The sequence below is a fragment of the Pinus tabuliformis genome, chromosome 7 (assembly GCF_031772625.1).
Source record: "Pinus tabuliformis cultivar Carrire ecotype Pingquan chromosome 7, CPIR1, whole genome shotgun sequence".
Taxonomy (NCBI): Eukaryota; Viridiplantae; Streptophyta; class Pinopsida; order Pinales; family Pinaceae; genus Pinus; species Pinus tabuliformis.
Genome location: NC_142293.1, coordinates 918,559,946 through 918,584,810, shown reverse-complemented (window position 1 = coordinate 918,584,810; position 24,865 = coordinate 918,559,946). Strand labels below are relative to the sequence as shown.

Below are 24,865 nucleotides of genomic sequence, written 5' to 3'. Positions count from 1 at the left end.
GTATATGTTATGGAGGTCTGCCTTAAACTCTACAAAACTTTGTAGCCTGTTATAGACAGTGGGTGATAACCGCGGCTTGCGGTTGATCACCATTTTGAGGTTCATCTCCATGAACACCCAGAATATCTTACTATCATGGATCCGGTTTGCATCCTTTGTGACCTAGAGCGAAGCATACTTCAAGGCCTTCGATAGATCCCTCTCAATTATGGGGAATTGATTGTCCTTCTGCAATTCCCCTGCCATGAGCATTATGGAGAGTAGAAGCCATGCATAGTGGAATGTTTTGCCTTGTTCCTGAGCTTCGTGGCAACTCTCCAAGAATTCCTTGCAGAGGAACTCGAACCAGTTAAACTGGACCCCCTCCGCACACTGCTTAGCAAGTGCTACCATTGGCGTGGGTACCTCGTCTACGCGACACTTGTGCATAACCTTACCTGCCAGTATTTGGGTTGCCACTTTTACTGCTTTGTCATTGATGCTGGATATGGCGTAGCCCCGTTTCTTCTTTTCCAATTTATACTTCTTCTTCATGGCCTCCGCGATGGCCAGTTCACTTATTCTCCCTTCTGAGATATCTGCGGGGTCCTCTCCTTTGCATGGAAGTCGGGTGATGTGGCAAATCAAATGTTCCGTGATGGGGATGGGCTCTTACAGCCACAAACACCCACCATGCACTAGGCAGAGCAGTTGCCTGATGATGAAAGTTGTTATTGGGGTGCGATGGAAATGCGGCACCTAGAGGAGGTTAAGTAGCCCTACCTTTTCCACTCTACGCAACCACTTTCATGGCTCTAATTCAGTAACCCCTGCCGCAGTGTTCTTCTTAGGCTTCATAAGCTGCGCAGTCTCTAGGTGAGGGAATTTCGCGTGGTCAGCGAGGTCCCAATCTTCAAATTTTAAACTAGGCACCCGTCCCAGGTACGTGCCGTAAAAAATGATGTTGTCTGGGAGGAGTGGGTTCTGGAGAGAAATCTTTCTCTTGTCAAGATCCTTGGGCACTTTAGCCTTCCCCTTCCGTGGGGAGATATAGGCGGGCAACTTCTTTGGGGATATAGCCTTCCTCCTCCATGCCTTCGTCCTCATATTCTTTAATGATAAGGTCCTCCAGGGCTTCCTCCTCCTCGTCGGTTTCAATGTTAACCGCTTTCCCCTTCTGCTCCATCGTCAACCTGGTGTGCAACGTGTTTCGCGGGGACACACATATGGGAACCATCAAATGTTTGTCTTTCTTTGGTCTTGGTGTGCACAGTGATTTCGGGATTTCTACCACAATCTCGGTGCCTTCAGAGGCATCCCCCATAGTTAGGGCCTGCACGGCCTCTTCGGTGGTCATCTCTGTAATTTCCATAACTTCCTCAGATGCTGCCATCATGTCTGACCAGAAATCTATCACTCACGTACTCAAGGGCTCAATGAACATTCTACATAAGTCAAACAGGGCTCTGCTCAGGCTACATGGTTTATAAAATTGCTCAATTCACAAATGACCAAGTGTTGTTTGCTAGGCAGCCCTTTGTAATTTATAGCATCTTTTGAATTTGAATTCGACCATTCCCCCCAAATCTGGTTCATTAATGCTCCCTTGGTGGCAGATTTTCCCAAATCTTGCCCATAAATTGCATCTTAAATGCTTGTCGCCTGCTCCATTTGGTCTCAAGTCGAGCATCCCATCATGAATAGTGACTTCAATGGTCACTTTCAGGCCAACCCGCGTGGTAGCGCATCCCCCCTTACCCGGTCGCGGACCTTGTGATTATTTGCTTCTACGCGCAGCTCCCACATCGCCCAGCTCCTGGGCAGAGTAGTTTATAGTCCCGTGCCTCCTTTCAACTGCCAGGAGCGCTAAGAATGTACTTTCCATGGCTAGTTAGGTAGCCGCGCCACCTGTATAGGGTGTCATCTGGTCATCCATCACTTTTATTATTGCTGGCGACATCGCGCACTTTATCATCTGCATCGTGCCACCCTAGTTGATTCACTTAGTAATGTGCAGTCCAAGCCAAGGCATTAGACTGATCAATTCATGGCGACAGTCCTCAAACTTGTTAGCATGATCGTGCGCACCCTATTTTATCATCCTGGTCTTCTTATTGAGAAAATCTTCCTTTATCTCATCCTCCAGCATTTTGACTTCTTCTTCTACCAGAGAGATTTTCTTCCTTAATCGCACCCTTTCTTTCTGAAGGTCTTGGATCCTAAACTTTCTTTGTTGGATTTCATATCCCAAAGTTCCACGAACAGTCATATCTACCGGTGTTGTCATGCGTGAACTAGGTATTTCATGGGCTATGGGTGTTGGAGAGGTAAATCCCCTCTACGGATAGAGGCGATCCCTACTAGCCCAGAATGGGTCTAGCAACAATCAATCAATGCTACTGTGCAAGTTCCTAATTGCAAATAAAAGAGAGGCAAAGAACACCTACTTGGATTCCAACGCTATTGTTTGATGAAGAGATGCCGCTCTCGCTCCTTCGCTCTGGCCGGTCACGATCTTCCACGATCTCCGTGAATAGAGACCTGCACACACGAAGAGAAAGACAAACACAAGCGTGAAATCTAATAAAAGCAATTATACATCAGTCAGAAAGGATGTAATTCACATTAACCATTACAAAGACAAATGAGAATGGAACCATAACAGTAGTCATCTATTATTAAATCAATAACAGAGAAAGGTACAACCAATGTTCTGACGCTGAGTCCTTCTCTTGAGGGTCCAGCCAGCAAGTCTCTTAAGCATTCACCCTTGGAGGTAGATTCTCCCAACACAAAAGCTCTCTCTCACACAAGCAATACTCACAACCTTCCTTAAGCTTCCTCTAGAAAAACCACACTTGTCACACCAACTACCTACTAACAGCAGCAATCCAAGCACTATGAATTCCACACTATCCAAACTATCCCAAAACTAGCTGCTCATGGCAATGGTGGAGGTTTAAATAGAGAAGGAGTCTCCACGAATGGTGGGAGGACAAGCTTATCTTCAAGGATGGTGGTTCCAAATGACGAACAGACATGCCATAGAAGGGAGGGAGATACTCACAAGGCAAACAACCAGGCCTGGAACCATCTGGAAGGCTGGTTGTTGGAACAAATTCACCCAAATTGGATCAGCGCGGGTGTAACACTGGACTGACGCGCTGACAGCGCATCACAGTAACAGAGAAGGTTGTGTCAGCGCGGCTTGATACTTTCATAGGATGCGCTGGCGCATAAAATTCGACCAGCGCGGGAAACCCGTGTGCTTCCGCGCTGGAAGCGCACCAGTTACACTATAAGTCGCCCGTCAGCGCGGTTATTTTAATAACAGACGCGCTGATGCAATAAACTTTGGCAAAGTGGGTCATTTGGCCAGTTTAGAGAGCATGAGCATGGTGCATTTGATTTCATGAGACAGTAGGGAGACTGACAGGGAGACAGTGACAAATTACTGCGTAACAGATGCCCCCTAAAGCATGAAGCCCTAGAGAATGGGAGGGGTGAAATGCTTTACAAAATTGTTGAACTGGAACACCACCAGGAAGGACCTGCATGAATGTACAACTGATATCTCGATCACATGTAGTCTAGGCATGGGCGCAGCCATCCAAAAGACATACGAAGAAGGTCTGTGGTATGGACGCAGCCACCCAGCTGAAGAGACCGTAAAGATAAGAGGGTATGGTCGCAGCCATCCCAAAGACTCAGGTATGGGCGCAGCCATCCATCAATGAGTCATGTAATAACAATCCACAAAATCACAGCCTGGTTCATAATAGACAAAAACCAGGGTCTTGCGCTCCATCCAACCTGAACAAAGTACAAGTTCAAGCATGTGAATACATGAGTTGAAGTCGAACATGCATGAACATCGTCTGATTACCAGTCAATGATGGAAACTGTTAACAGACACGAGAGGTACCACCAATAATGACAATGGTCCTCAAGGTACTTAGAGGTACAATCCACGGCGTGTGAATCAATGAGCTGGTGTCGAACACCCGCAGAATCATCCGATCGGAGGCCAATGATGAAAACCTCACGTCGAACACGAAGAACCTGCCATTGAGGCATGCAGGCTCTAAGGCACCTGAAGGGAGTCCCTAGGTCACTGTCCTCGATAAGGAGCTGAAGTCGACAGGAAGGAACCTTGATCGAAGGTGGGCCATGAGGTTTCCCACATCATCGACACGAGACAGAGAAGGATAAAATATTTTGTGCGAGATATTAGAGGGAGGTTGTAAGTTTGCAGAGGTCGACTTCTCTTGAACATATTGGCGGCATGACAGTGGACTTGGCAGTATTTGACACCAACGGATCAAAGGTCATGGTGACGAGGCAATGAGTAGCTGAGAGGTCAAACAGGACAACCCAAACCCACGGAGGCTAGTGTAAAAACAAGATGAGATGTCCCCACCCAGACACGAATGCAGACAAGTGCCATGTTCAAGAGCGACATACTGCCGACACGACAATAATCATGATTCCATTTTCCCCACCATTCCTGGCAGGTACCCCGATTATTTTTGGGTGACAAGCTTGACGGGGATAGCATATGCTTGGGAAGGCGTCATTTCGACGATGTCCGATGTCATTAAGTTTTAACGAGCCTGACAAAGGAAGAACTCGACGTCTTTTCTTGTTTAGAGAGACTGAAAAGACAGCAAAAAAGGAAACTCCAGGGGGGTCCTTTTTCGTAAAGTTGTGTCTCTCGAGCCCGAAAAAGTATAAAACAATGCTCGAAAGAACCGCCCGACCAGTATGATCGAGGAGTACTTTTCGTAAGTAGTGACTTAGACCCGAAAAAGTAGAAAAGCGGTTAGAAGCACGTCAATGCTAACAATTTCAAAAAGAGAGAACAATCAAATTCAAACACAAAGATGGACAAAAGAGGCAAAAGGCCAACTCCCTAGTATGGTCGCCAAATTGTTGGAGAGGTAAATCCCCTCTATGGATAGAGGCGATCCCTATTAGCCCAGAATGGGTCTAGCAACAATCAATCAATGCTACTGTGCAAGTTCCTAATTGCAAATAAAAGAGAGGCAAAGAACACCTACTTGGATTCCAACGCTATTGTTTGATGAAGAGATGCTGCTCTCGCTCCTTCGCTCTGGCCGGTCATGATCTTCCACGATCTCCGTGAATAGAGACCTGCACACACGAAGAGAAAGACAAACACAAGCGTGAAATCTAATAAAAGCAATTATACATCAGTCAGAAAGGATGTAATTCACAGTAACCATTACAAAGACAAATGAGAATGGAACCATAACAGTAGTCATCTATTATTAAATCAATAACAGAGAAAGGTACAACCAATGTTCTGACGCTGAGTCCTTCTCTTGAGGGTCCAGCCAGCAAGTCTCTTAAGCATTCACCCTTGGAGGTAGATTCTCCCAACACAAAAGCTCTCTCTCACACAAGAAATACTCACAACCTTCCTTAAGCTTCCTCTAGAAAAACCACACTTGTCACACCAACTACCTACTAACAGCAGCAATCCAAGCACTATGAATTCCACACTATCCAAACTATCCCAAAACTAGCTGCTCATGGCAATGGTGGAGGTTTAAATAGAGAAGGAGTCTCCACGAATGGTGGGAGGACAAGCTTATCTTCAAGGATGGTGGTTCCAAATGACGAACAGACATGCCATAGAAGGGAGGGTGATACTCACAAGGCTAACAACCAGGCCTGGAACCATCTGGAAGGCTGGCTGTTGGAACAAATTCGCCCAAACTGGATCAGCGCGGGTGTAACACTGGACTGACGCGCTGACAGCGCATCACAGTAACTGAGAAGGTTGTGTCAGTGCGGCTTGATACTTTCATAGGATGCGCTGGCGCATAAAATTTGACCAGCGCGGGAAACTCGTGTGCTTCCGCACTGGCAGCGCACCAGTTACACTATAATCCGCCTGTCAGCGCGGTTATTTTAATAACAGACGCGCTGATGCAATAAACTTTGGCAAAGTGGGTCATTTGGCCAGTTTAGAGAGCATGAGCATGGTGCATTTGATTTCATGAGACAGTAGGGAGACTGACAGGGAGACAGTGACAAATTACTGCGTAACAATGGGGCTTATAGCATTTGCTTCATACTTCAGCCTTGGCAGTGTCTATGCCATCAGGTTCTTGCATGCGATCCTATAAGCCCATAGAACCACTGGGATGCGCAGGTCCCAGTCAGCCCGCTTCTCTTTGTGGACCTTGTTCAACACTTCGCATACTTCATTAAAGGCTTTTATGTGGATAACATTCTACGCACTTGGTCTTTCCATACTCTGCAGTTCCAACTGGAGAGGTTGCTCGCTCCATTGCCTTTCCCACACCCGCTTACTGACTGTATCTCTTGACATGAAGACTGTGTGCATCCGCGTAGGCTTCGCACCATATGCCTACATCCATTTAGATAGGTGGGCACGTGGACCGTTTCATCCTGAAATCTTGTCTATTAATCACATTTGAGGCTTCCCAAACCTCATGCACATCATCCTTCTACATTCGCACCAGTCATCAAAACTCTTTTTGTGCATACCCCACCACCTCCCGGGCGTAGCATGCAATACCCACTTCAAAGCTTTGGAACGTTGTTGTTCCGAAACTTCACTTTCAAATCTGCTAAGGAAGTCATCCAACTCACTTAACCCATCATACATAGGCATATCCCTTACCTCTGCCGATATGCAATACAGCGATCTCATCATCATGTTATAATTCAGTGTGGTTACCTCGTGTAGCCGGTTCTACCATCATTCTATTTCTTCGTCTAAATCCGATGTGCAAGAGATTTCACGCTCCTATGAGATTCATCCATTTGCGGTCGGATTCACCCAGTCTTTCTCTCACACGGTTATCTTGTAGATGCAGTCCAAGTCGTTGTTATTGTCGTATTCATGCACCAGCTCTGTATAGCGCAATCCTTCTGTAGGGTCCAAAGGTACAACTATGCGCAGAGACTTCTTTCCAAAAATCATCTTGCGCTTCTTCAGATTTATCACCCCATTCATGTTAGTGGCCTAGTCTATTCCTAATAGCGCGGGGTAGGGATTGTTGTCATCAACAATCTCTATCACTTCAAAATATGCTAGTGCGCTTTCTCCTTCAATATCCACTGTGAGTCCCTGCAATCTCCCCATAGGTAGGATCTTTTGCTAGTTCACCATTCATAGTTGGATAGGAGACCATTGTAGTGTAGCCCTTCCCATGTGCTCCCATGCCTGCTTCAGTAGGACATTTGTGTCTGATCCTAGATCTAGAATCACTTGATCCATCTCATATTCTCCAATCTACACTGTCAATCTCATCTCCCTTCATGCTCACGTTGTGTGCTTTTCGAGCTTCTGGACTACGTTCGGTTCTACTTGTGCAGTCCCAACGCATCTATTTATGAGTTCCTGTAGCCCCTTTATAGCCTTGCTATCGTGCAACAACTTCATGCATGTTTCTAGGAACATTGTGAGCATGGACGGGTCCATTTCCGACTCTGGTCTATCTTGACTTCCTGAAGTGGAGGCATCAATGAAGCTCTTCTTGGATTCCATGAAGGTTTCCTTAGCGCACTCCAAATCAAACTCTAGTTCCTTCATGGTAACCTTGCGAACCCAAGTACTTTCTTTAGGCTGCTTGTCTTTGTCATCCCCTGTCGTAATTCCACTTCAGAGCACAATATTCCCATGAGGGTATTCCCATGCAACTCAGACCTCATAATTTGCAGATTCTGAGTTAAAGGAGGTTGGAGTGCTCCTTTATCACGCAACCTTGATATCAGTGTGGGACAATCCTCTGTCTCATGATCAAACAGTGTACAATACAAGCAAGATGGTCGCATTGGATTCGTACAATCACAGACATAATTCCCTAGCCCTCCGCAATTGTAACATATCAGTTGTCTGTGACCTCTTCCTGGTCCTCCTCCACCTCGGCCTCGTCCGCACCCTGAAATCCAGTTCACGCCATCCCTACGGTCTGGTCAAGGGGCCCCATTTCTACCTAAACTCTGTAGGTAGGAGTATGATCCATCATCAACTCATAACTTCTATAGGTGTGCTCATCATGGCCTACTGATCTACAGAAATTACAGAACAACTGCTATGAATTCTGAGTGTACTTTTGTAATAAGTGGTATTTGTCTGTAGCATGCTTTCCTCCTATCTGACAAATCGCACACCATAATGCAGGTGCCATGCTTGGTCTTGCTGATGCCTCCGATCTCAATGGCATTGGTCCTCCTCCCGCGAGGTAATTCGTGAACATTGAGCAGTGGTCCTTGTCGTGCCCCTGGCCCTTGAACTTTATGCACCATAACTCATTGTGCACTTCTGGACGAGTTGTCCTATCTTGTTTCAAACTTTGCATCTCAAGGCACTAGTTTTTCAACTGTGTGTGAATCTTCTAAACTCCCAGGTTGGGATCTTGTATTGGGGTCTTATGCAATCTCATCGCAACCTCCAAGGCCTAAGCCTAGGTCATTAGCCTCTGTTGTGACAGCGCGTTCCTTAGATGTGGTGTTAACGATGCTACAAACCATTCACGACGTTGTCCATCTATTAATATCATGTTAGCTTCGTGAATTGTGCACTTCAGTCTCTGATCCAACTCCCAAGAGGTCTCACCTGGTAGCATTGTGATTTCCTTAAACCCAATGATCAACTGCACCTCTGACTTTGGCCTGCTAAATTCTTTGTTTAGTGCAGCGTGGATATCTACGATCCCCGCATTCGGATTGTCATTGGAATGCCTAATTTACTAGGTCAGTGCATGATCCTACAAAGTGCTGACCAATGTTGCCTTCTTTATATTGTCATTTGTGACTCCTTGTGCTTCCCATATAGCTTTTATCACGAACCAAAACTAGTCTGGATCATCATTCCCTACTCCCTTAAACACTGTCAACTTTATTGCGCTCGCCATATCACTTCATGGTGGTGTTGGAGGTGGTATGGGCGAAGCTGGGGTGAAAATAGTGAAACTGGCAGTGGTGTGTGTGGGGGTGGTATGTGCGAAATTCTCTGCCTTATCAAATTGATGGCACTTCTTGGTGAGAGCTTTGCGAGCTCTTCTTCGCCCCCTCATGGAGGTGAAATCATGGGGATAATTTCTAGTTCTATACTACCTTCGTTTCCGTAGATTCTCCCACTTCGCATAGCCCCAAACATCAATTTATTCACATCACCCATTTTTCACACAGTATCATTTTAATCCAAGTGTTCAAATATTTAATGTACTTACCTCGTGGCCCTTTGAGGAAGCATCGTTATGCCTTGCTTTAGCTGACTGAAGTATCTACCATGAAATCGGTGATGAATCCTCCTATGATTCGATCAAGCCAGTTATCAACAACACGTGTGATCTTATCCTCTGATGCTTCTAATCTATGCACCAATTCTGGAGTCCACACGATAGGTCTGTCGAGCTTACACCTTCCTTGGTTGTCTACTAACTTTTTGATCCACTCGTATAGATCAGTGGGGAAATATGCGAAGAACATTTTGTGGATCTCTATATATAAGTAGCAGTCTAAACACTCTTCCTTTGATAGTCACGGATTTCTATTTTCCTATGCCACAAACTCATGAACCTTTCTATCCAACCAATCTTCAATTCCTTTCTTTATTGGATTCCAGTGATACGACATCAGATATCTCTATGCAGATCCCGGCCCTGGCAATGGAACCATTTGTTGGCTTGATGGGGCCTGACCCAGGTTCGGAGATAATTAGCCAAACAAATCCCTGTACAACTAGCCCTTTCGGCAATAGTCTCTAGATCACGAACTTAGGTCTCACCTGAAGTAGTATGGGGGGGTTCTAGAACCAGGTTTCTGCACCCACAAGATGTCTGAGAGGTTGGACTAGTCCAACTATTATTCTTTTCACGCAGGTTGCTTCGCGCACTTCCCAGACCTTCACAACTTGATATACTTGCCTTCGCGCAGCCCTAACCAGGGGTTGTGGGGATTCTGCACTATTGGAGCAGTGCTCTGCGCTATTCCCTTAAGTCACACCTAAGATCTTACTTATTTTCCTATGCCATTCAATTATCTTTGCGTAAAGGGATGTCTTACATTATATTTATACAACACATTCATATGAGTTCGCGCAGCAAATAAACAGTACACTTTCAATTTATATGAAACCATACATCAAAAAAGGAAAAGATACACAAAAATATTGCAAAATTCTCTTTATTATTTCTTCCAATAGTTACAGGCTTGACATGTCCTACGCACTCAGCTGCAAGGGTCCACGCACTCCACTGCAGACTACTAGGCCTCTGTGCACTTAGCTACAGAGCCATCTCCTACTCTACCACCCAAAGACACACTTTTCACTTCGACTCAATCTCTTAGACTTCTCATGCTTCCATTCTATTAGTTATCTACTCTGCTCTATGCTTAAAGCCTCGCTCTATTTATACAATCCCATGGTCTGCAGACCATGGGTAGGTCTATCAAGCTGACATTACATTACAAAAATGGGGGCAGACAATCATGTGACTTTATTATGACCTCGCGCTCCGCGCCCACAATTCACGAAGCTTTTACAAAGAACTTGGTCAAAACTTGGGATTTAAGCCCCAAAACATGCCTTGGGGGGATTCCATGCCCAACATCACGTTTTCATGCATATGTTGTTATTTTAGTTGGACTATTATGGTTGTTGTAGCAATGTAGTTTATTTAACTCACGCATTTTTGTATGAACTATTTTGTATGCAATTGTATAAATCTTGTTGCAGATGTTCTGTTGGTTTAAACATCACTTTGGATTGCTCACTATCTTGCTTTCCATCTTGTGATGCATTTTCACTCATGTGTTCCCTTCCAAGCCACCTACTATTACAGGTTTCCAAGGGGTGCACTCACCTCACTCTCCATTTGTTAGAACCTCTCATGCACCTTCCTTCACTCGCTGCAGCTGTCACACCCTTGATACAAACAAGGACATCTTACTTGCCTTTGTATGAAACCGCGGTCAAGGAATTACCGTACGATCCACTACTGGGACTCCTACACCGAACGATCTGAGGTCTAATTGGGACTTCTTACCAGGGAGATCCCCTGACATGTTGGCGGGTCCAACACCATCAATATTTCAGCTAGTGAGGTAGCACATGTGTTCATCAAAGAGATAGTGAGGCTACATGGTGTTCCTAAGAAGATTGTGTCGAACAGGGATGCAAATTTCACTTCCAAATTTTGGAAGGAGCTATTTGCAGGCTTGGGTATAAATTTTTCCTTCAACATAACTTATCATCCATAGGCAAATGCTCAAATAGAGAGGGTCAATATGATATTGAAAGATATTTTGAGGATGTATGTGATGCACCAACAGAGGAAATGGGAAGAGTATCTACCATTGGTTGAGTTAGCATACAACAACGACTATCAGGAGCCCTTGAGGATGAGTCATTTCGAGGCATTGTATGGACAGAGTTGTAACAATCCCACCGGTTGGAGTGATACAGTGAATAGGGTACTCATTGGATCAGACATGTTGACAGACATGGATTAGGAAATGCAGGTTATAAAGAAGAATATAAAGGTAGCACAAGATAGACAGAAGATTTATGCAGATCATCACAGCGTGTTCAAAGAGTTTCAGGTTGGGGAGCATGTGTATGTGCACATCAATCCCAAGAAAAACTCTTTAAGGATTGGTTCATGTGCCAAGTTCGCACCACGGTATTATGGTCCTTTTGAGATCCTTGCGAGGAATGGACTAGTGGAATATCGACTTGCACTGCCTCCAACAGTGAAAGTCCATAATTTTTTCCATATTTTATTTCTTACAAAGTATATAAAGGATGTTGATCATGTTATTGATTGGTCTATATTGCAGGTGTAGCAAGAAGAACAGTTCTATCCAGAGTGTTAGTGCATATTGAAACAGAAACATCTCATGCTCAGGAATAGAGCCATAGAGCAATTTAAAGTGTAGTGGAAGGACTTTGGGCCTGAAGAAGTTACATGGGAGATGGCGAATCAAATGCGGTCCCTATATCCTTCATTGTTTGCCAATTGAGGCAAAGTGGTTTTGGTTTGATGTTGGTTATGTTTTTCATATGTTTTGTTGATGTTTTGATAGTTTTATATGTATATGTATATGGATGTAAATACCACCATGAGCTAAGTTATAAAGCTACAATAAGCGGTATGGTTATTATGTTGTCATGATGTTTTTCTTTTGAGCAGTTCATTCATTGTAAACAATGCAACGAGTTGTGTTATAAAGCTCCATAGGTAGTATGTTTTATTTTCAGTGGTTTTGCTGAGGTCTTGGTGTGGTTTAACACCGAGGATGGTGTTCCCCAAGGGGGAGGGTTTTGTAACAACCCTAGTGAAAAGTTCATGTAATAAAAGTTAATAAAGGAAAAATATGACCATGGTTAAGGGACACTTATTCCAAGCTTGATGTTGGGCAAAGATATCCTAGTGGGAATCACTAGATGTGCTTTTTGGCTAAGGAAAATTGGCAAAGGCTAAGGCTAAGGCTAAGGCATTAAAAGGAAAAAAGGAATTTTTGGCACATTTATTTATAAAAATAAAGTAAATTAGGAGAAAAGGAAGGAAAAAGGTCACAGGTTGCATGTGAAGAGGAAATTGAAGGAAAATAATGGAAAATGAAGAAATTAGAGGCCTCATGCATAAAAAGGCTTATGAGGATCAGTTCATGGTTTTTGTCAAGTTCAAGTTTGGAGCTCTCTCAATATTATCTCTCTCTCTCACTCTCTTGGTCACTTAGATTTTTCTTGGAGCACTCTAGTTTGAGGAAAAGGAAAGGAAAGGCAAAGCAAGCAAGGAATAAGGAAAGGAAAGTAGGATCAAGCAGCTTCAGTAGGAATACTTGCAGGTAACCTTTTTCATGTGTGATTTCCTGGCTAGTTTGGAAATGCATTCCTTTGCATGTTTGTGTATGGTTCTCTTATTGTCAGTGGCATGGTATTGCCAGGTTATGACAATGGTTTTTAGCCTAGCCTAGCCTTTTTCTGGATGCCATGGTATGTTGGGATGTTTATTTAAGTTTTTGAGCTTTGGTTTGCGGATGGATTTCGGAATTTAGGGTGAAGGTGGTCTCAAGGTTCATTCCCAAAGGCCTAGGAATCCATTGACTGGTTTTGGAGGGATACATGGTAAATCCCGAGGGAGCAGTCTTGGTTTAGGGCCTAGTGATCTGGATTTGGATTGTGGTAAAGCCTGAGAGACAGGGAGACATAAAATTTGTCAAGGATAGTGATGGATTCCGGATGGCATTCCAAGTTCTGTTCCATTGTGATCAGAACACCGGTTTTGGTGTGATCACGGTTGGATGAGGGTGGAGGTGGTTTAACCTCTGGATTCCTTTGATTGATCTTAGATTGTTTGTTCTATGAGATCCCACATTCATGCTTGGAACATGGCACAGGGGTGATGAGCTGAAAGAGAGATTTGGTTCAGCCATGTTTATAGTCGGGTGATACATGGAAGTCTCGAATCTAGTCAGATTTCCCTATGATTAATAAAAGATAAGTTATCTTACTTTTTCAGTAATTTATATTGGATTTAATGGTTGTCATATCTTAGATATTTATATGGTTTTATGTTGGTTATAAGCATGGTTGAACAATTGGTTCATGTCGAGGTTATTTCATATATTTACTTGCAACTGTTAAATGGATGGATGCAAGACTTAATTGATGATGTAGTATTTCAATGGAGAAAGAAGTTATCCTTCTGGTTATGTTCATAAGTTGTTTCAGTCATTTATGTTATGTCTTGTATCGTAGACATGTAGGTTGCATTGGTGCTAGGTGTTTGAAAAAATGTTAATCCCAGTTGGGGATGCTCAGGCCTAGTCTCAAGGATGATTTTTGATTGATCAGCATGGTTATAATGTTTTCAATGACTTCCAAACATTACAACAATTTCTAGGTATATGCCAGGATTTTGGGCTAGAAAAGTGGCTCAAATCCAAGGTCACTGGCACAAAACTAGCAATTCTAGACCATATTCATTGGTAGGCAGGCCTATGAGAGCGACTTTAGGTTGTTGGTTGCTCCCTTTCCCATAGCATGAGAGTGACTAAGGCCTAAGACTTTCAAAATAGCAGTGGGACCCAGGGACAACCTGTCTGAGCATTTGACTTGTCTCCTGAGGGGTCTATTGATGATGTTGGATAATTGTATTAGATGTTCCATTGATTCCACTTCCTTAAGGTGACATAGGAGGTCGAATTGGATCATAGTAGCCTCTCTTATCATTTTTACCCCGTTTGGAATGGTTACTTTTGGTAGATCTGGGAGGGGGTGTTACACCAAACTAGGCACAAATTATGGCACAACAAAAATGGGTGCAATAGTGGACATAATAATATATGCAAAAGAGGATGTAAATATGGATGAAAAATAAGATGCAAAAGTAAATGAAACAAAAAGTATATGCAAAATTATGTGCAAAAATAGACACAAAAATTGACTCAAAACTTAGCACAAAGGGGAAGCAAAAAATGATGCAAAAATGGATGCAAAAAATGAGTTTAAAAAGGATGCAAAAGAGGATGCAAAAGATGGTGCAAATTTTGATGCAAGTGTAGGTGAAAAAAATGGATGCAATAGAGGATTCAAAAGTAGGTGAAACAAAATTATGTGCCAAATTTGATTTAAAACCTAGTGCAATGCATGGCATAAAACCTGGTACAAAACGTGGTGCAAAACCTATTGCAAAACCCGGTGCTAAACTTGGTGTAAAAATTGTTACAAAACTTGGTGCAAATTTTGCATCAAGTTTTGCACCATATTTGATAAATGGACACAAATAACACCAAAAATGGGCTCTATGTGCCAAAAAGGAATAAAAAAGGGACAATGATCACAGGGTTTTTTGTAGTGAACTTTTGGAAAGAAGCAAATACCTGCTATTAATAATCCCATTGTTAACACTTTAGGTTGGTTAAAAGAAGGATTCAATATTGTAAACACTTGCTTTAAAACTTATTATAGAAATACCCCTTATACTAATTATAATAAGAAATTTACTAATGCTCCTACGAATCTAGTTGTTGATAAATCTGAAAAAGAGAAGGTTAATCCTGTCCCTAGCCCTGTTTCTAATCATGTTTCTAGTCCTCCTACTCAGCTTCAATATCCAATACATTCTCCTTTTATTAATGGGAAATACAATATAATGTATGAAATGGGTAAGATCAAATCTAATGCTACTCTTTTAGAAATAGATCAGAATCTTGAGAAGATTAGAAATATCAAAATTTTATGGAAAAATAGTCTAAAATTTAGGTTTCTTCTTCTATTACTATTACTAAAATTGATGATGATGAGGGTAAATTAAATGAATAAGTAGTATTAGATTCTATTACTACTTACAAACAACCTAAAAACCATCCTTTTTTATGTCTCTATGAATATTATGGATAAAATTTCTCATTGTTGTCTTATCAATGGTGGATCAAGACCTAATGTCATGTCTAAGACCATAATGGAAGAACTAGGACTCTCTTGTACTAATGATGTGCCTAGAAATATGCTTGTTTTTAATAAGCAAAGGCAACCAATTATTGGCGAGATTAAAGATGTGACTTTAGTTCTTTGTTCCCATCTTGAGATTAGGACTACATGCAACCTTCATGTTATTGACATGGGTGTCAGTAACTACTCTATCATTTTGGGTAGAGATTGGCAATCTTTAATGTGAGGGTACTATTCAATGGATGGTAATCATATTATAATACTTTGGGGGAATAAAAATATCATCATATATAGAGAAGGACAAATATTTCCTTATATACAAAATCTTCCCCAAACTTTAGTTAATCATATTGAAGAACATCTTGGTATTTAATCTATTGTTAGTGAAGAAGAAGTTGAAACAAAATATGGTAAAAGGTTTTTTTGAAAATTCTAATGAAGTATGGAAAATGTTTTTTGATGGAGTTGTTTCTCAACAAGGGAATAATACTGGTATAAATTTATAGAATAAACTTGGTAAAAGGAACACATTCTCATTCTGATTAAATTTTTCTTGTACAAATAATATTGTTGAGTTTGAAGCTTTACTTTTAGAATTAACGAATTCTCTTAAGCTTGGATATAAAAAATTAAATGTTTTTGGGGATTTTAAATTAATTGTTAACTTGGTTAAAAAGATTTATGTACCCTCAAACAATCTTATGAGAAGGTATACTAGTTTTATTTTGTATTTAATTACATATTTCGAAAGTTTTAATATTACACATGTAGTTAGAAGTATGAATACAATTGTAGATGGCTTAGCAGTATATGTTGCAAGACCAAATAGATTTGACATGGCCAATAAACCAAATTGTCTTGTAGTTTCCTTATATAGGCCTCATCTTCTTGATAATGAAGATTCATGGAAAATATTTGAAGATGATGGTACTCTTTTAGTTTTCCTCAGTGATGAAGTTCAAAATCCTTCACAGGTCATAAGCATTTAACATAATAGATATCCAAAAGGTCTTTCTCCTTTAGAAGATGCTTTTTCTCCTTTAGAAGATGTTTTTTCTCCTAGCGATTCTTCAAAAACTAGGATATTTGATAAGAAATTTAATAAAACAATTCAAGATAATATATGACAAAAACAAGATCCTAAAAGACTTCATTTATCTTAAAACTGTTTTAATGAAGAAAAATATCAAATCCTTCAATTGTTTCATGAATTTTATGATATTTTCACATGGTCTTATTCTGATTTGAAGGTTTTAAATTCATCTATTATAAGTAATTCTATTCTTATTAAAAAGGAATTCTCTCTTATTAGGCAAAAACATAGACTTGTTAATCCTTCCTTAGAGGTCACAATTAGAGATGAATTGGACAAATTACTAGATTTTCATATAATATTTCTAATTAAATATTTGTAATGGGTGGCCAATCTAGTCCCTATTAGGAAAAAGATTGGTCAAATCTACTTGTGTGTAGATTTCCATTCTCTTAGTAAAGCAAGTGTGAAAGACAATTTTCCCTTACCAAATATGGAGTTATATTTGCAACACGTGGTTGGCTCTCAAATCATGTCTCTCCTAGATATATTCTTAAGGTATAATCAAATTTGTGTAAAGAAATTTGACAAACATAAAACAAATCTTACCACCAAGTGGGGAACATATGCTTTCAATCACATGCGTTTTGGGCTTGTCAATGCTAGAGCCACCTTTCAAAGAGCCATGCACACAGATTTTGATGATTTAGTTGGTGTTATTATTCTAATTTACTTGGATAACATAATTATTTAATCTAAATTAAGGTTTGATCATTTTACACATCTTTAAGAAGTTTTCATCTATTGTCGCATATTCGATATTTCTCTTAATCCTTCGAAATCTATTTTTGGAGTTAAATTTGGAAAAATACTTAGCCATATTGTTTCAAATTTAGAGATAAGTATAGATTCAGAAAGGATAAAATTTATTCAAAATTTGTCTCGTCCCACATCTAAAAAGGATATCTAAGCTTTTATGGGAAAAATTAATTATTTACGGAGGTTTATTCCTGAATTTTCTAGAATAGTAAGACCTATTCATCATTTGTTAAAAGGTGATAAAAATTTTAAATATGATTTAGATACTAAGCTTTCATTTCAACAAATCAAAGATGTTATTTTTTTCCCCTGCTTTAACTACTCCTGATTTTTCAAAAGATTTCTTAATTTATATCAATGCAACTGAAGAGGTTATTTCAGCCATATTCTTACAAAAACACCTTGAAGGTCAAGAATAGCCAATAGAATATATGAGTCAAATATTATCTGATTCAGCTTTAACATATTCCTATATTGGAAAAAATCCTTGTTCTCTTGTTAAAGCAATTGAAAATTTTAGACATTTGATCCTAGGAAAGCATATTGAGTTAAGAACTCCTTTACTTGATGTCAAATTGTTGTCATCACAAAATATGTTCTCTAGTAAGTTATTCCATTAGCTAACAAAGCTGTAAGAATGTGATTTAAGTGTTATTACTTTCCATGCCATTAAGGGAAGAGATTTGGCACTTCATCTTGCACAAGATCTAGAGAATTCTCAAGATGTTAATTCAAATTAGCAAGATTTTTATTCTAATTATTCTTTATTCATTGGAACGAATATGAACTCAACGGTAATCCTTGGTACCATGATATCATTTTTTATTTAATTCATCAAAAATTTCCTAATATTCTTGATAAAATTTTAAAAATAAAACTCAGATTAGGCGTAGCCGAAAATGTTTTTGTAGGCCAATATGTGTTTGGAAAATCGTGAGAACGCATACTGTTAAGATGTGTCAATAATAGAAAGAAAGGATTTCGCGACCTGGAGCGATAGAGCAACTCATGAAGACCTAGTCTTCTCCCCGCACTATGGCACCTCTATGTTTTGTGCCCTAGGAGCTTCTGCCCTGCGACCCTGGGCCCTCTACCTTGCGTCCTCTGCACCCTTTGTCCCTACGCACATTCGCTGAGCATGTTAAGCCTGCGCTGTGTGCATTGTGTGGCTCGTTTATTGCTGAGAGGTGGCCCATAAGCTATGTTTCGCCCCCATGGAGGTCCGAGGCTCACCCAAGGCAGGCCCCCTCCCCCCCCCCCCCCCCCCCCCGCCTTCATCTGCCAATGCCTTCAATCATCTCTTGGCCGGTTTGCTACAGAAGAAAAAGAGTGAAGCAGCCAAGTTTGTTAAGAGGCTCGAGGATATTCCTAAAATATCACTACCACCAAAGACCTCGATCCAAGTCACCCTATCCTTGGCTGAGCGCGCCCTCGTTTGCCAGTTCACCAAACTATGGCCATCTCCTAAGTCCACTGAGATCTGGGTCAACAAGAACTAGGCAACATTGATCAAGAATAGCGTCACATCTTATTTTTTGGGACGAGGTTTTTTTCCTCTTCGAATTCACCTCTAAGGATGACAAGGATCTGATCTTCCAGAATGGCCCCTGTTTCATGGTCCCCCAGGGTCTTTATCTCAACAAATGGATGTCGGATTTCGACCCTCCAGTCGATGTTCCCACAACTGTCCCAGTGTGGTTCCGGCTTACAAACCTCCCAGTTCATTGTTGGAACTAGGACTCGTTGAAGCACATCGTAATGCCCTTGGGAAATTTATAGATCAGGCAAACAACAAAACCAATATGACTGTTCTCGAATCTACATAGAAGTAGACCTAGAGGTGGGACTCTCAGAAGCCGTCAAAATCAACATAGGAAGCTGGACTTATGTGCAGAAGCTAGATTATGAGCAGCTTCCCTTCAAATGCCAAAAATGCCATGTCTACGGTCACTTTGCCAGAGGATGTCCATCCAATGCTGAGCCAGATAAGGGTAAGGAAGAGGGCTGAAACTAGGTCAAGCGTGCCAAGACTTCCCACAAAACCCACAAGAAGGGTGGTCCAAATGGAAAAGGTCCCCAGTAGGCCCCTGCTTAGCAACCCCCTCCCAGAATGGAGCAAGAAAATAAATTCGCCCCCCTAAGCTCGCAAATAGAGGAAACACGAGAAGCAGACACCCAAAAATCAACTCCACTCGTAAAAGGTACCCCCTCTTCTCCCAAGGTGGCAAGTCTTGTTGAGAGCTCCAAAGGAAACACTGTAGAAATCGAGGAAGTGGAGCAAGAATATGAAGGCTTGGAGAAAGAAGGCGAAATAGGAGAATCCCAAGCTTCGATAAGGAGATCCACAAGAGGCCGCAAAACACATTGGGAAAAAAGAGAGCAGGAAATTTTCAAAGATAAGCTACAAGACAGCCAGCCAACTCTTGAGAAGCTATTAGCGTCAAAACCAAAGATGGCGAGAAACCAGCCTGAAGGCTCCAAGGGAGCCAACTAGAAACACAAATGATGAAGATCGTCTCCTGGAACTGTAGAGGTATGGGGAGCGAAATCAAAGAAGAATCTATGAGAAGTTTAATAAGGATAGAAGCTCCTGACATACTCCTCATTCAGGAGACCAAACTGGAGGACTCTGCTTTCCTTCATGCAAGTAAGAAACTCTGGAGTAAATGCGAGGTGAAAGCAGTCTCAGCTCAAGGGGCTTCCAGTGGGTTGGGCACTCTATGGAATGTTAGCAAATTCTCAGTCATTTCTGAGACCCTCAACTCTCACTGGTTGTTTTTAAAATTGCAGCATTTGGACTAAAAAGAGATTTTTAGTCTCTTCAACGTGTATGTCCCTGTGAATGCTAGGGAAAAAAAGGCTTGCTGGGAATCCATAAGAAACCAAGTAGACCTTGTGAACTTGGAGAATACCATCAATATCGGTGATCTAAATCTCACTCTTCTTTCAGCAGATAAGAGAGGAGGCAGAATTGTTCGCGATCCGGCAAGGGAATGGGTGGAGGATCTTATGTAGGACTGGGACTTGCTGGACATCAAGCCAATCTCTAGTAAGTACACTTGGACAAATAAAAGAGTTGGCCCTAGCCACATCGCTACTAGGCTGGACATATTCTTTCTTCAAAGCTCTTTTCTTCTACTTAGTTTAGAGGCTAGAGTCCATATTCTCCCATGCAACACTTCTGATCATAAACCCATCAAGATTGAGCTCTTGGCCCAGCTTGATCATGGGCCTATTCCCTTCAGATTTAGCCCGCTCTAAGCTAAGGAATCTGATTTCATGCAAATAGTTAAGGACATTTGGTTGCAGCCGGTCAAAGGCTCCACCATTTTTTTCTAGGAGGAGAAGCTCAAAAGAGTGAAAAGGGCTTTGAAATTCTGGGCCAAATCTCTACCCAATCTAGCCAATGAAAGAAAAAAAATTCAATGCACACTGGATAACTATCATCTCTAGGCTGAAAAAGCTAACATCACAAAAGAGATTCTAGATAAAGAAGCCCAACTCTAGCAAAATTATCACAAGGCCTGTCTAGCTGAGGAAGAATATTGGAAGCTTAAGTCACGTAGTCTTTGGCTTAAAGCAGGGGACAGGAATTCCTCCTTTTTTCACAAGCAAGCTCAGGTAAGGAAATGCACCAATTACATCTCCAAAATCAAAGATGGTACTACCATTCACAAGGATATTGTAAACATCAAAAAAGCATCCTCCCTTCACTTTAAAAGCCTCTATAGTGAAGACATAGATCTAGACCAAAACTCCGATATGATGGACGTGGTCCCCTCCTTGATTACTATTGAAATTAACCACCTTCTTGAAGCTAAAGTCACCAAGAATGAAGTCAAGGATGCTCTCTTTACCATGAACCCAGACAAAGCCCCTGGGCCGGACAGATTCTCAGCCAGATTCCTCCAAATTTGTTGGTCAATTGTGGAAAAAGATCTCTTCAAAATGGTTCTAAAGTCCCAAGCTTGCCAGAAAATCGGTGGCAACAAGAACTCCACTTTGCTTGCTCTCATCCCCAAAGAGAAAGGAGCCAACTCCTTCAACAGGTTTTGCCCGATCTCACTTTGTAATATTGGATTGATTACCAAAGTAATCGCTAATAGATTGAAGCTCATCCTCCCCAAAATCATTCTGGAAAGCCAAGGAGGCTTCATTCAAGGTAGACAGATTGTGGACAATTTCATTTTGGTCCAAGAGGCAATTTGCTCAAGTCTGAGTCGCAATGAAAAAGGTATGGTTTTCAAACTTGATCTAGCAAATTCATTTGATCAAGTTAGGCATAGTTTTCTGCTGAAAGTCTTACATAAGCTTGGATTCTGTGCGAACTTTATAAACTGGATTCGGGCTTGCATCTCAGAGCCTTGGATTTCCCCGTTAGTAAATGGTAGAGCTGCTGACTTTTTCAAAGCCACAAGAGGCCTGAGGCAGGGGTGCCCTCTCTCAGCCCTAAAATTTGTTCTTCAAGCCTCGGTCCTCAATTTTTATTTAGACAAGAAAATGATGGATCAGGAAATCGTTGTGCTCTGCATAGCAAGAGGCATTAAAAACATCAATCATGTCGTCTTTGTTGATGACACCTTATTGATGGGAGCTGCTTCTATGCTCATGGATTCCAGATTTAAAGGAGCTCTGGATGAGTTTTGTAGGGTCTCAGGAAGCATATTAAACAATGGAAAATGCCACATCTATTGTTGGAATACATCACTCAGTTTTCTCAACTCCATTTCCAGATGCTTTGGTTTCGCTGCCTCCTCAACAGACTTCCTTCAAGTACTTGGGTCTCCCTGTTTTTCTCAAAACAGCCTACAGTAGAGACTGGCTCCCCCAATTGGAGAAATTCAAGAATAAGTTGCTTGCCTAGGGCTTTTCCTGGCTCAACATTGTTGGTAAGTCTGTTCTCATCAAATCTGTTCTTAACAGCCTTCCCTTATTTCAGTTTTCTATCCTTCTTGCTCCCACTGGTATACTCAGAAAAATGGAGGAGACATTTGAAAAAAAAATTGGAAGGGGGGCAAGAATAATGATAAAAAGATACCGCTAGTCAATTGGGAATCCATCTCCAAACTGTTGTTGGAAGGAGGTTTGAATTTCAAAAATATTTGCAATCATAATACTGCAATGGGTGCTAAATTAATTTGGAGAATCATTGCACCTAATCCAGGTTGGGCACAATTAGTGCTACGGAGAAAATATTTCAAAGGCCAGTGCTCACACTGCCTAGATCATCCTCTACCACATTCAAATTCACATTTTTTGAAGCTATGTATCAAAGCCTGCCCTCTCATCATTGCTCATGCCTACTAGGTTCTCGGTAATGTCAAAAGGATCAATCTATGGACAATAGGATAATGAATAATGATCCGTTGGGAGACTGCTACTCACTCCAAGCGCTGCGCAGATGGATGAACGAGGGTGGTTTGCGTTCTCTGTGGGACATTTCCATCTAGCATGGTCCTCGTTGGGCTAGTTGGAATCTTCAAATGCCCCCAGAGCTGCTTATGGAGCACGATGTCCTATTATCCAAGCTCCATGGTTTGGCTCCAACGTTGGCTCGAAAATGTAATTCAAGAGGATGGGGTGCACAGGTTGGTGGCTACACCGTAGCTCATGGATACACCAAGCTGTGTGAGCACCCTCACGTGGCCACGAACCTAGGGCCGTGGAAGGGGATATGGCATTATCCTTCCTTGCCAAAAATAAACTACTTTATTTGGTTGCTTTGCCACTCCAAAATTTTGACCGATGAAATCTTCAGAAGCGAGGTTTCCATGGCCCTTCAAGGTGTAGCCTGTGTAAGGAAAATCAGGAAAGCGTAATTCATCTTATGCTTGAATGCACTTTCGCAATGCAAATTTGGTTCGAGCTGTTGGGAACTTTGAGCTCCAAAATTGCACTACCATCCTCCATTTCCGATCTATTTGATAATTGGCTGCAAAGGTACCCTGGTCCCCCCCCCCAAAAAAAAAAAAAAAAGATTATCAAAGCTGCTTGGTCTACTCTCCCTAAAATAATCTGTTGGCAGGTTTGGCTTGAGCGAAATAAAAGGATCTTTAGAAACTATGAACAAGATGCCAAGCTTGTGGTAGTTAAGATAAAATGCCAGTTAAAAGAGTGTCTGAGAGAGCATAAAGACTATTCAAGTTTAAGCCAGCAAGATATAAATTGGGGCTCTTCTCTGGATCTTCAGTTCCAAAAAGTTGCAAATAGTATCTCCCTCCCCAAAGATTGGAAAATAATGGCTACAACAAAAGAGTTCCAAGGATGGATTACAAATCATCAAAGAAATTCTCTATTTTTTTATGGGGATGCAAAGGGCAACCCTAGAAGAGCTGGCGCTGGAGGTGTAATATTTAACCCAGATGGCATAAGGATCCACAATTTTGCCTGGGGTTTGGGCATTGCTTCCAGCATTCAAGTTGAGGCTTTGGCTCTTTTCAAAGGTCTCAAGCTTCTAAAATGGTTGAACATCATGGAGGCTAATGTATTTGAGGATTCTCAGGTTATCATTAACACTATGGTGACTCATTTAAAGCCTTCGGACCTAAGGCTTGCAAGGCTGATCTTCAGAATAACAGATCTTGGAGACTCATTTCAGAAATTGAATTTCTACCACGTGTTGAGAGCTAATAACAAGGAGGCAGACATAGAAGCCAACAAAGCATCCCTTCTTACGGTTGGAGCTTTTCTCAGAGGCGGAGATGAAACATGGGATCCAATTCCTTAATTTAGTGACCTGTCATGTTTTACTGCCTATTGTTAAATTAGTATGTATGTACCCACAAGCTTGGGAAAATCACTGAAATTGACCACATAGTAGCAACTAAAAAGAGATGTGATCTAAGCATAAATGCCATGGCCTTTTAGGGTTGTGCGGCATCCATGGAATTAGGCTCACCTATTGTAATCTGAATTTGGCATTAAGGCCAAGTATCTAATAATATCCATTAACCATTTCTGTAAATATATGTGTGTGTGTGTGTGTGTGTGTGTGTGTCAATAATAAATATGTTAATGAAACCTTAAAATTTTTACATGGCTCATCTAAGAAATTTGATCATGTAGGAGGCCACTTTGTTGCAAGAGTATCATTGACCCACAATTTTTCGTGATACCTTTAGATTTTCCAAATCTTGTGAGGAACATCAAAGAGAAACAAGTAAAATACAATATTTAGCTATTCCTATTAATCCTATCATTTCCACTTATCCTTTTGTGAAATGGGGATTATATTTTATTGGTCATATAAATCCACCTACCTCTATTGGTCATGTTTTTATTTCAACCACAACAAATTATTTTTCTAAGTGGTATGAAGTTGTTCATCTGGAAAGAGGAAATGATGACCAAATAATTTCTTTCTTTGAAGAAAATTTGTTTCCTAGATTTGGTGTACCAGTTCATATTATTACTAATAATGTTCTCACATTTATTTATCATAAGGTTACTCTCTTTTGTAATAGATATGGAATCAAACACTCCTTTTCCTCATCCTATTACCCACAAGGTAATGGACTTGCTAAGTCAACCAATAAACAATTAATCAATATTCTGAAGAAAATAGTAGACGA

At 41.3% G+C, this 24,865-nt stretch overlaps 1 protein-coding gene across 1 annotated transcript; it reads left to right on the top strand.

Moving 5' to 3' along the window:
* The first annotated feature begins 23,532 nt into the window (after positions 1-23,532).
* Positions 23,533-24,021, top strand: LOC149250655 (uncharacterized). Its single transcript, XM_089453712.1, has one exon. The coding sequence runs from the start codon at positions 23,533-23,535 to the stop codon at positions 24,019-24,021; it is 489 nt and encodes a 162-aa protein (XP_089309838.1).
* The last annotated feature ends 844 nt before the right edge of the window (positions 24,022-24,865 follow it).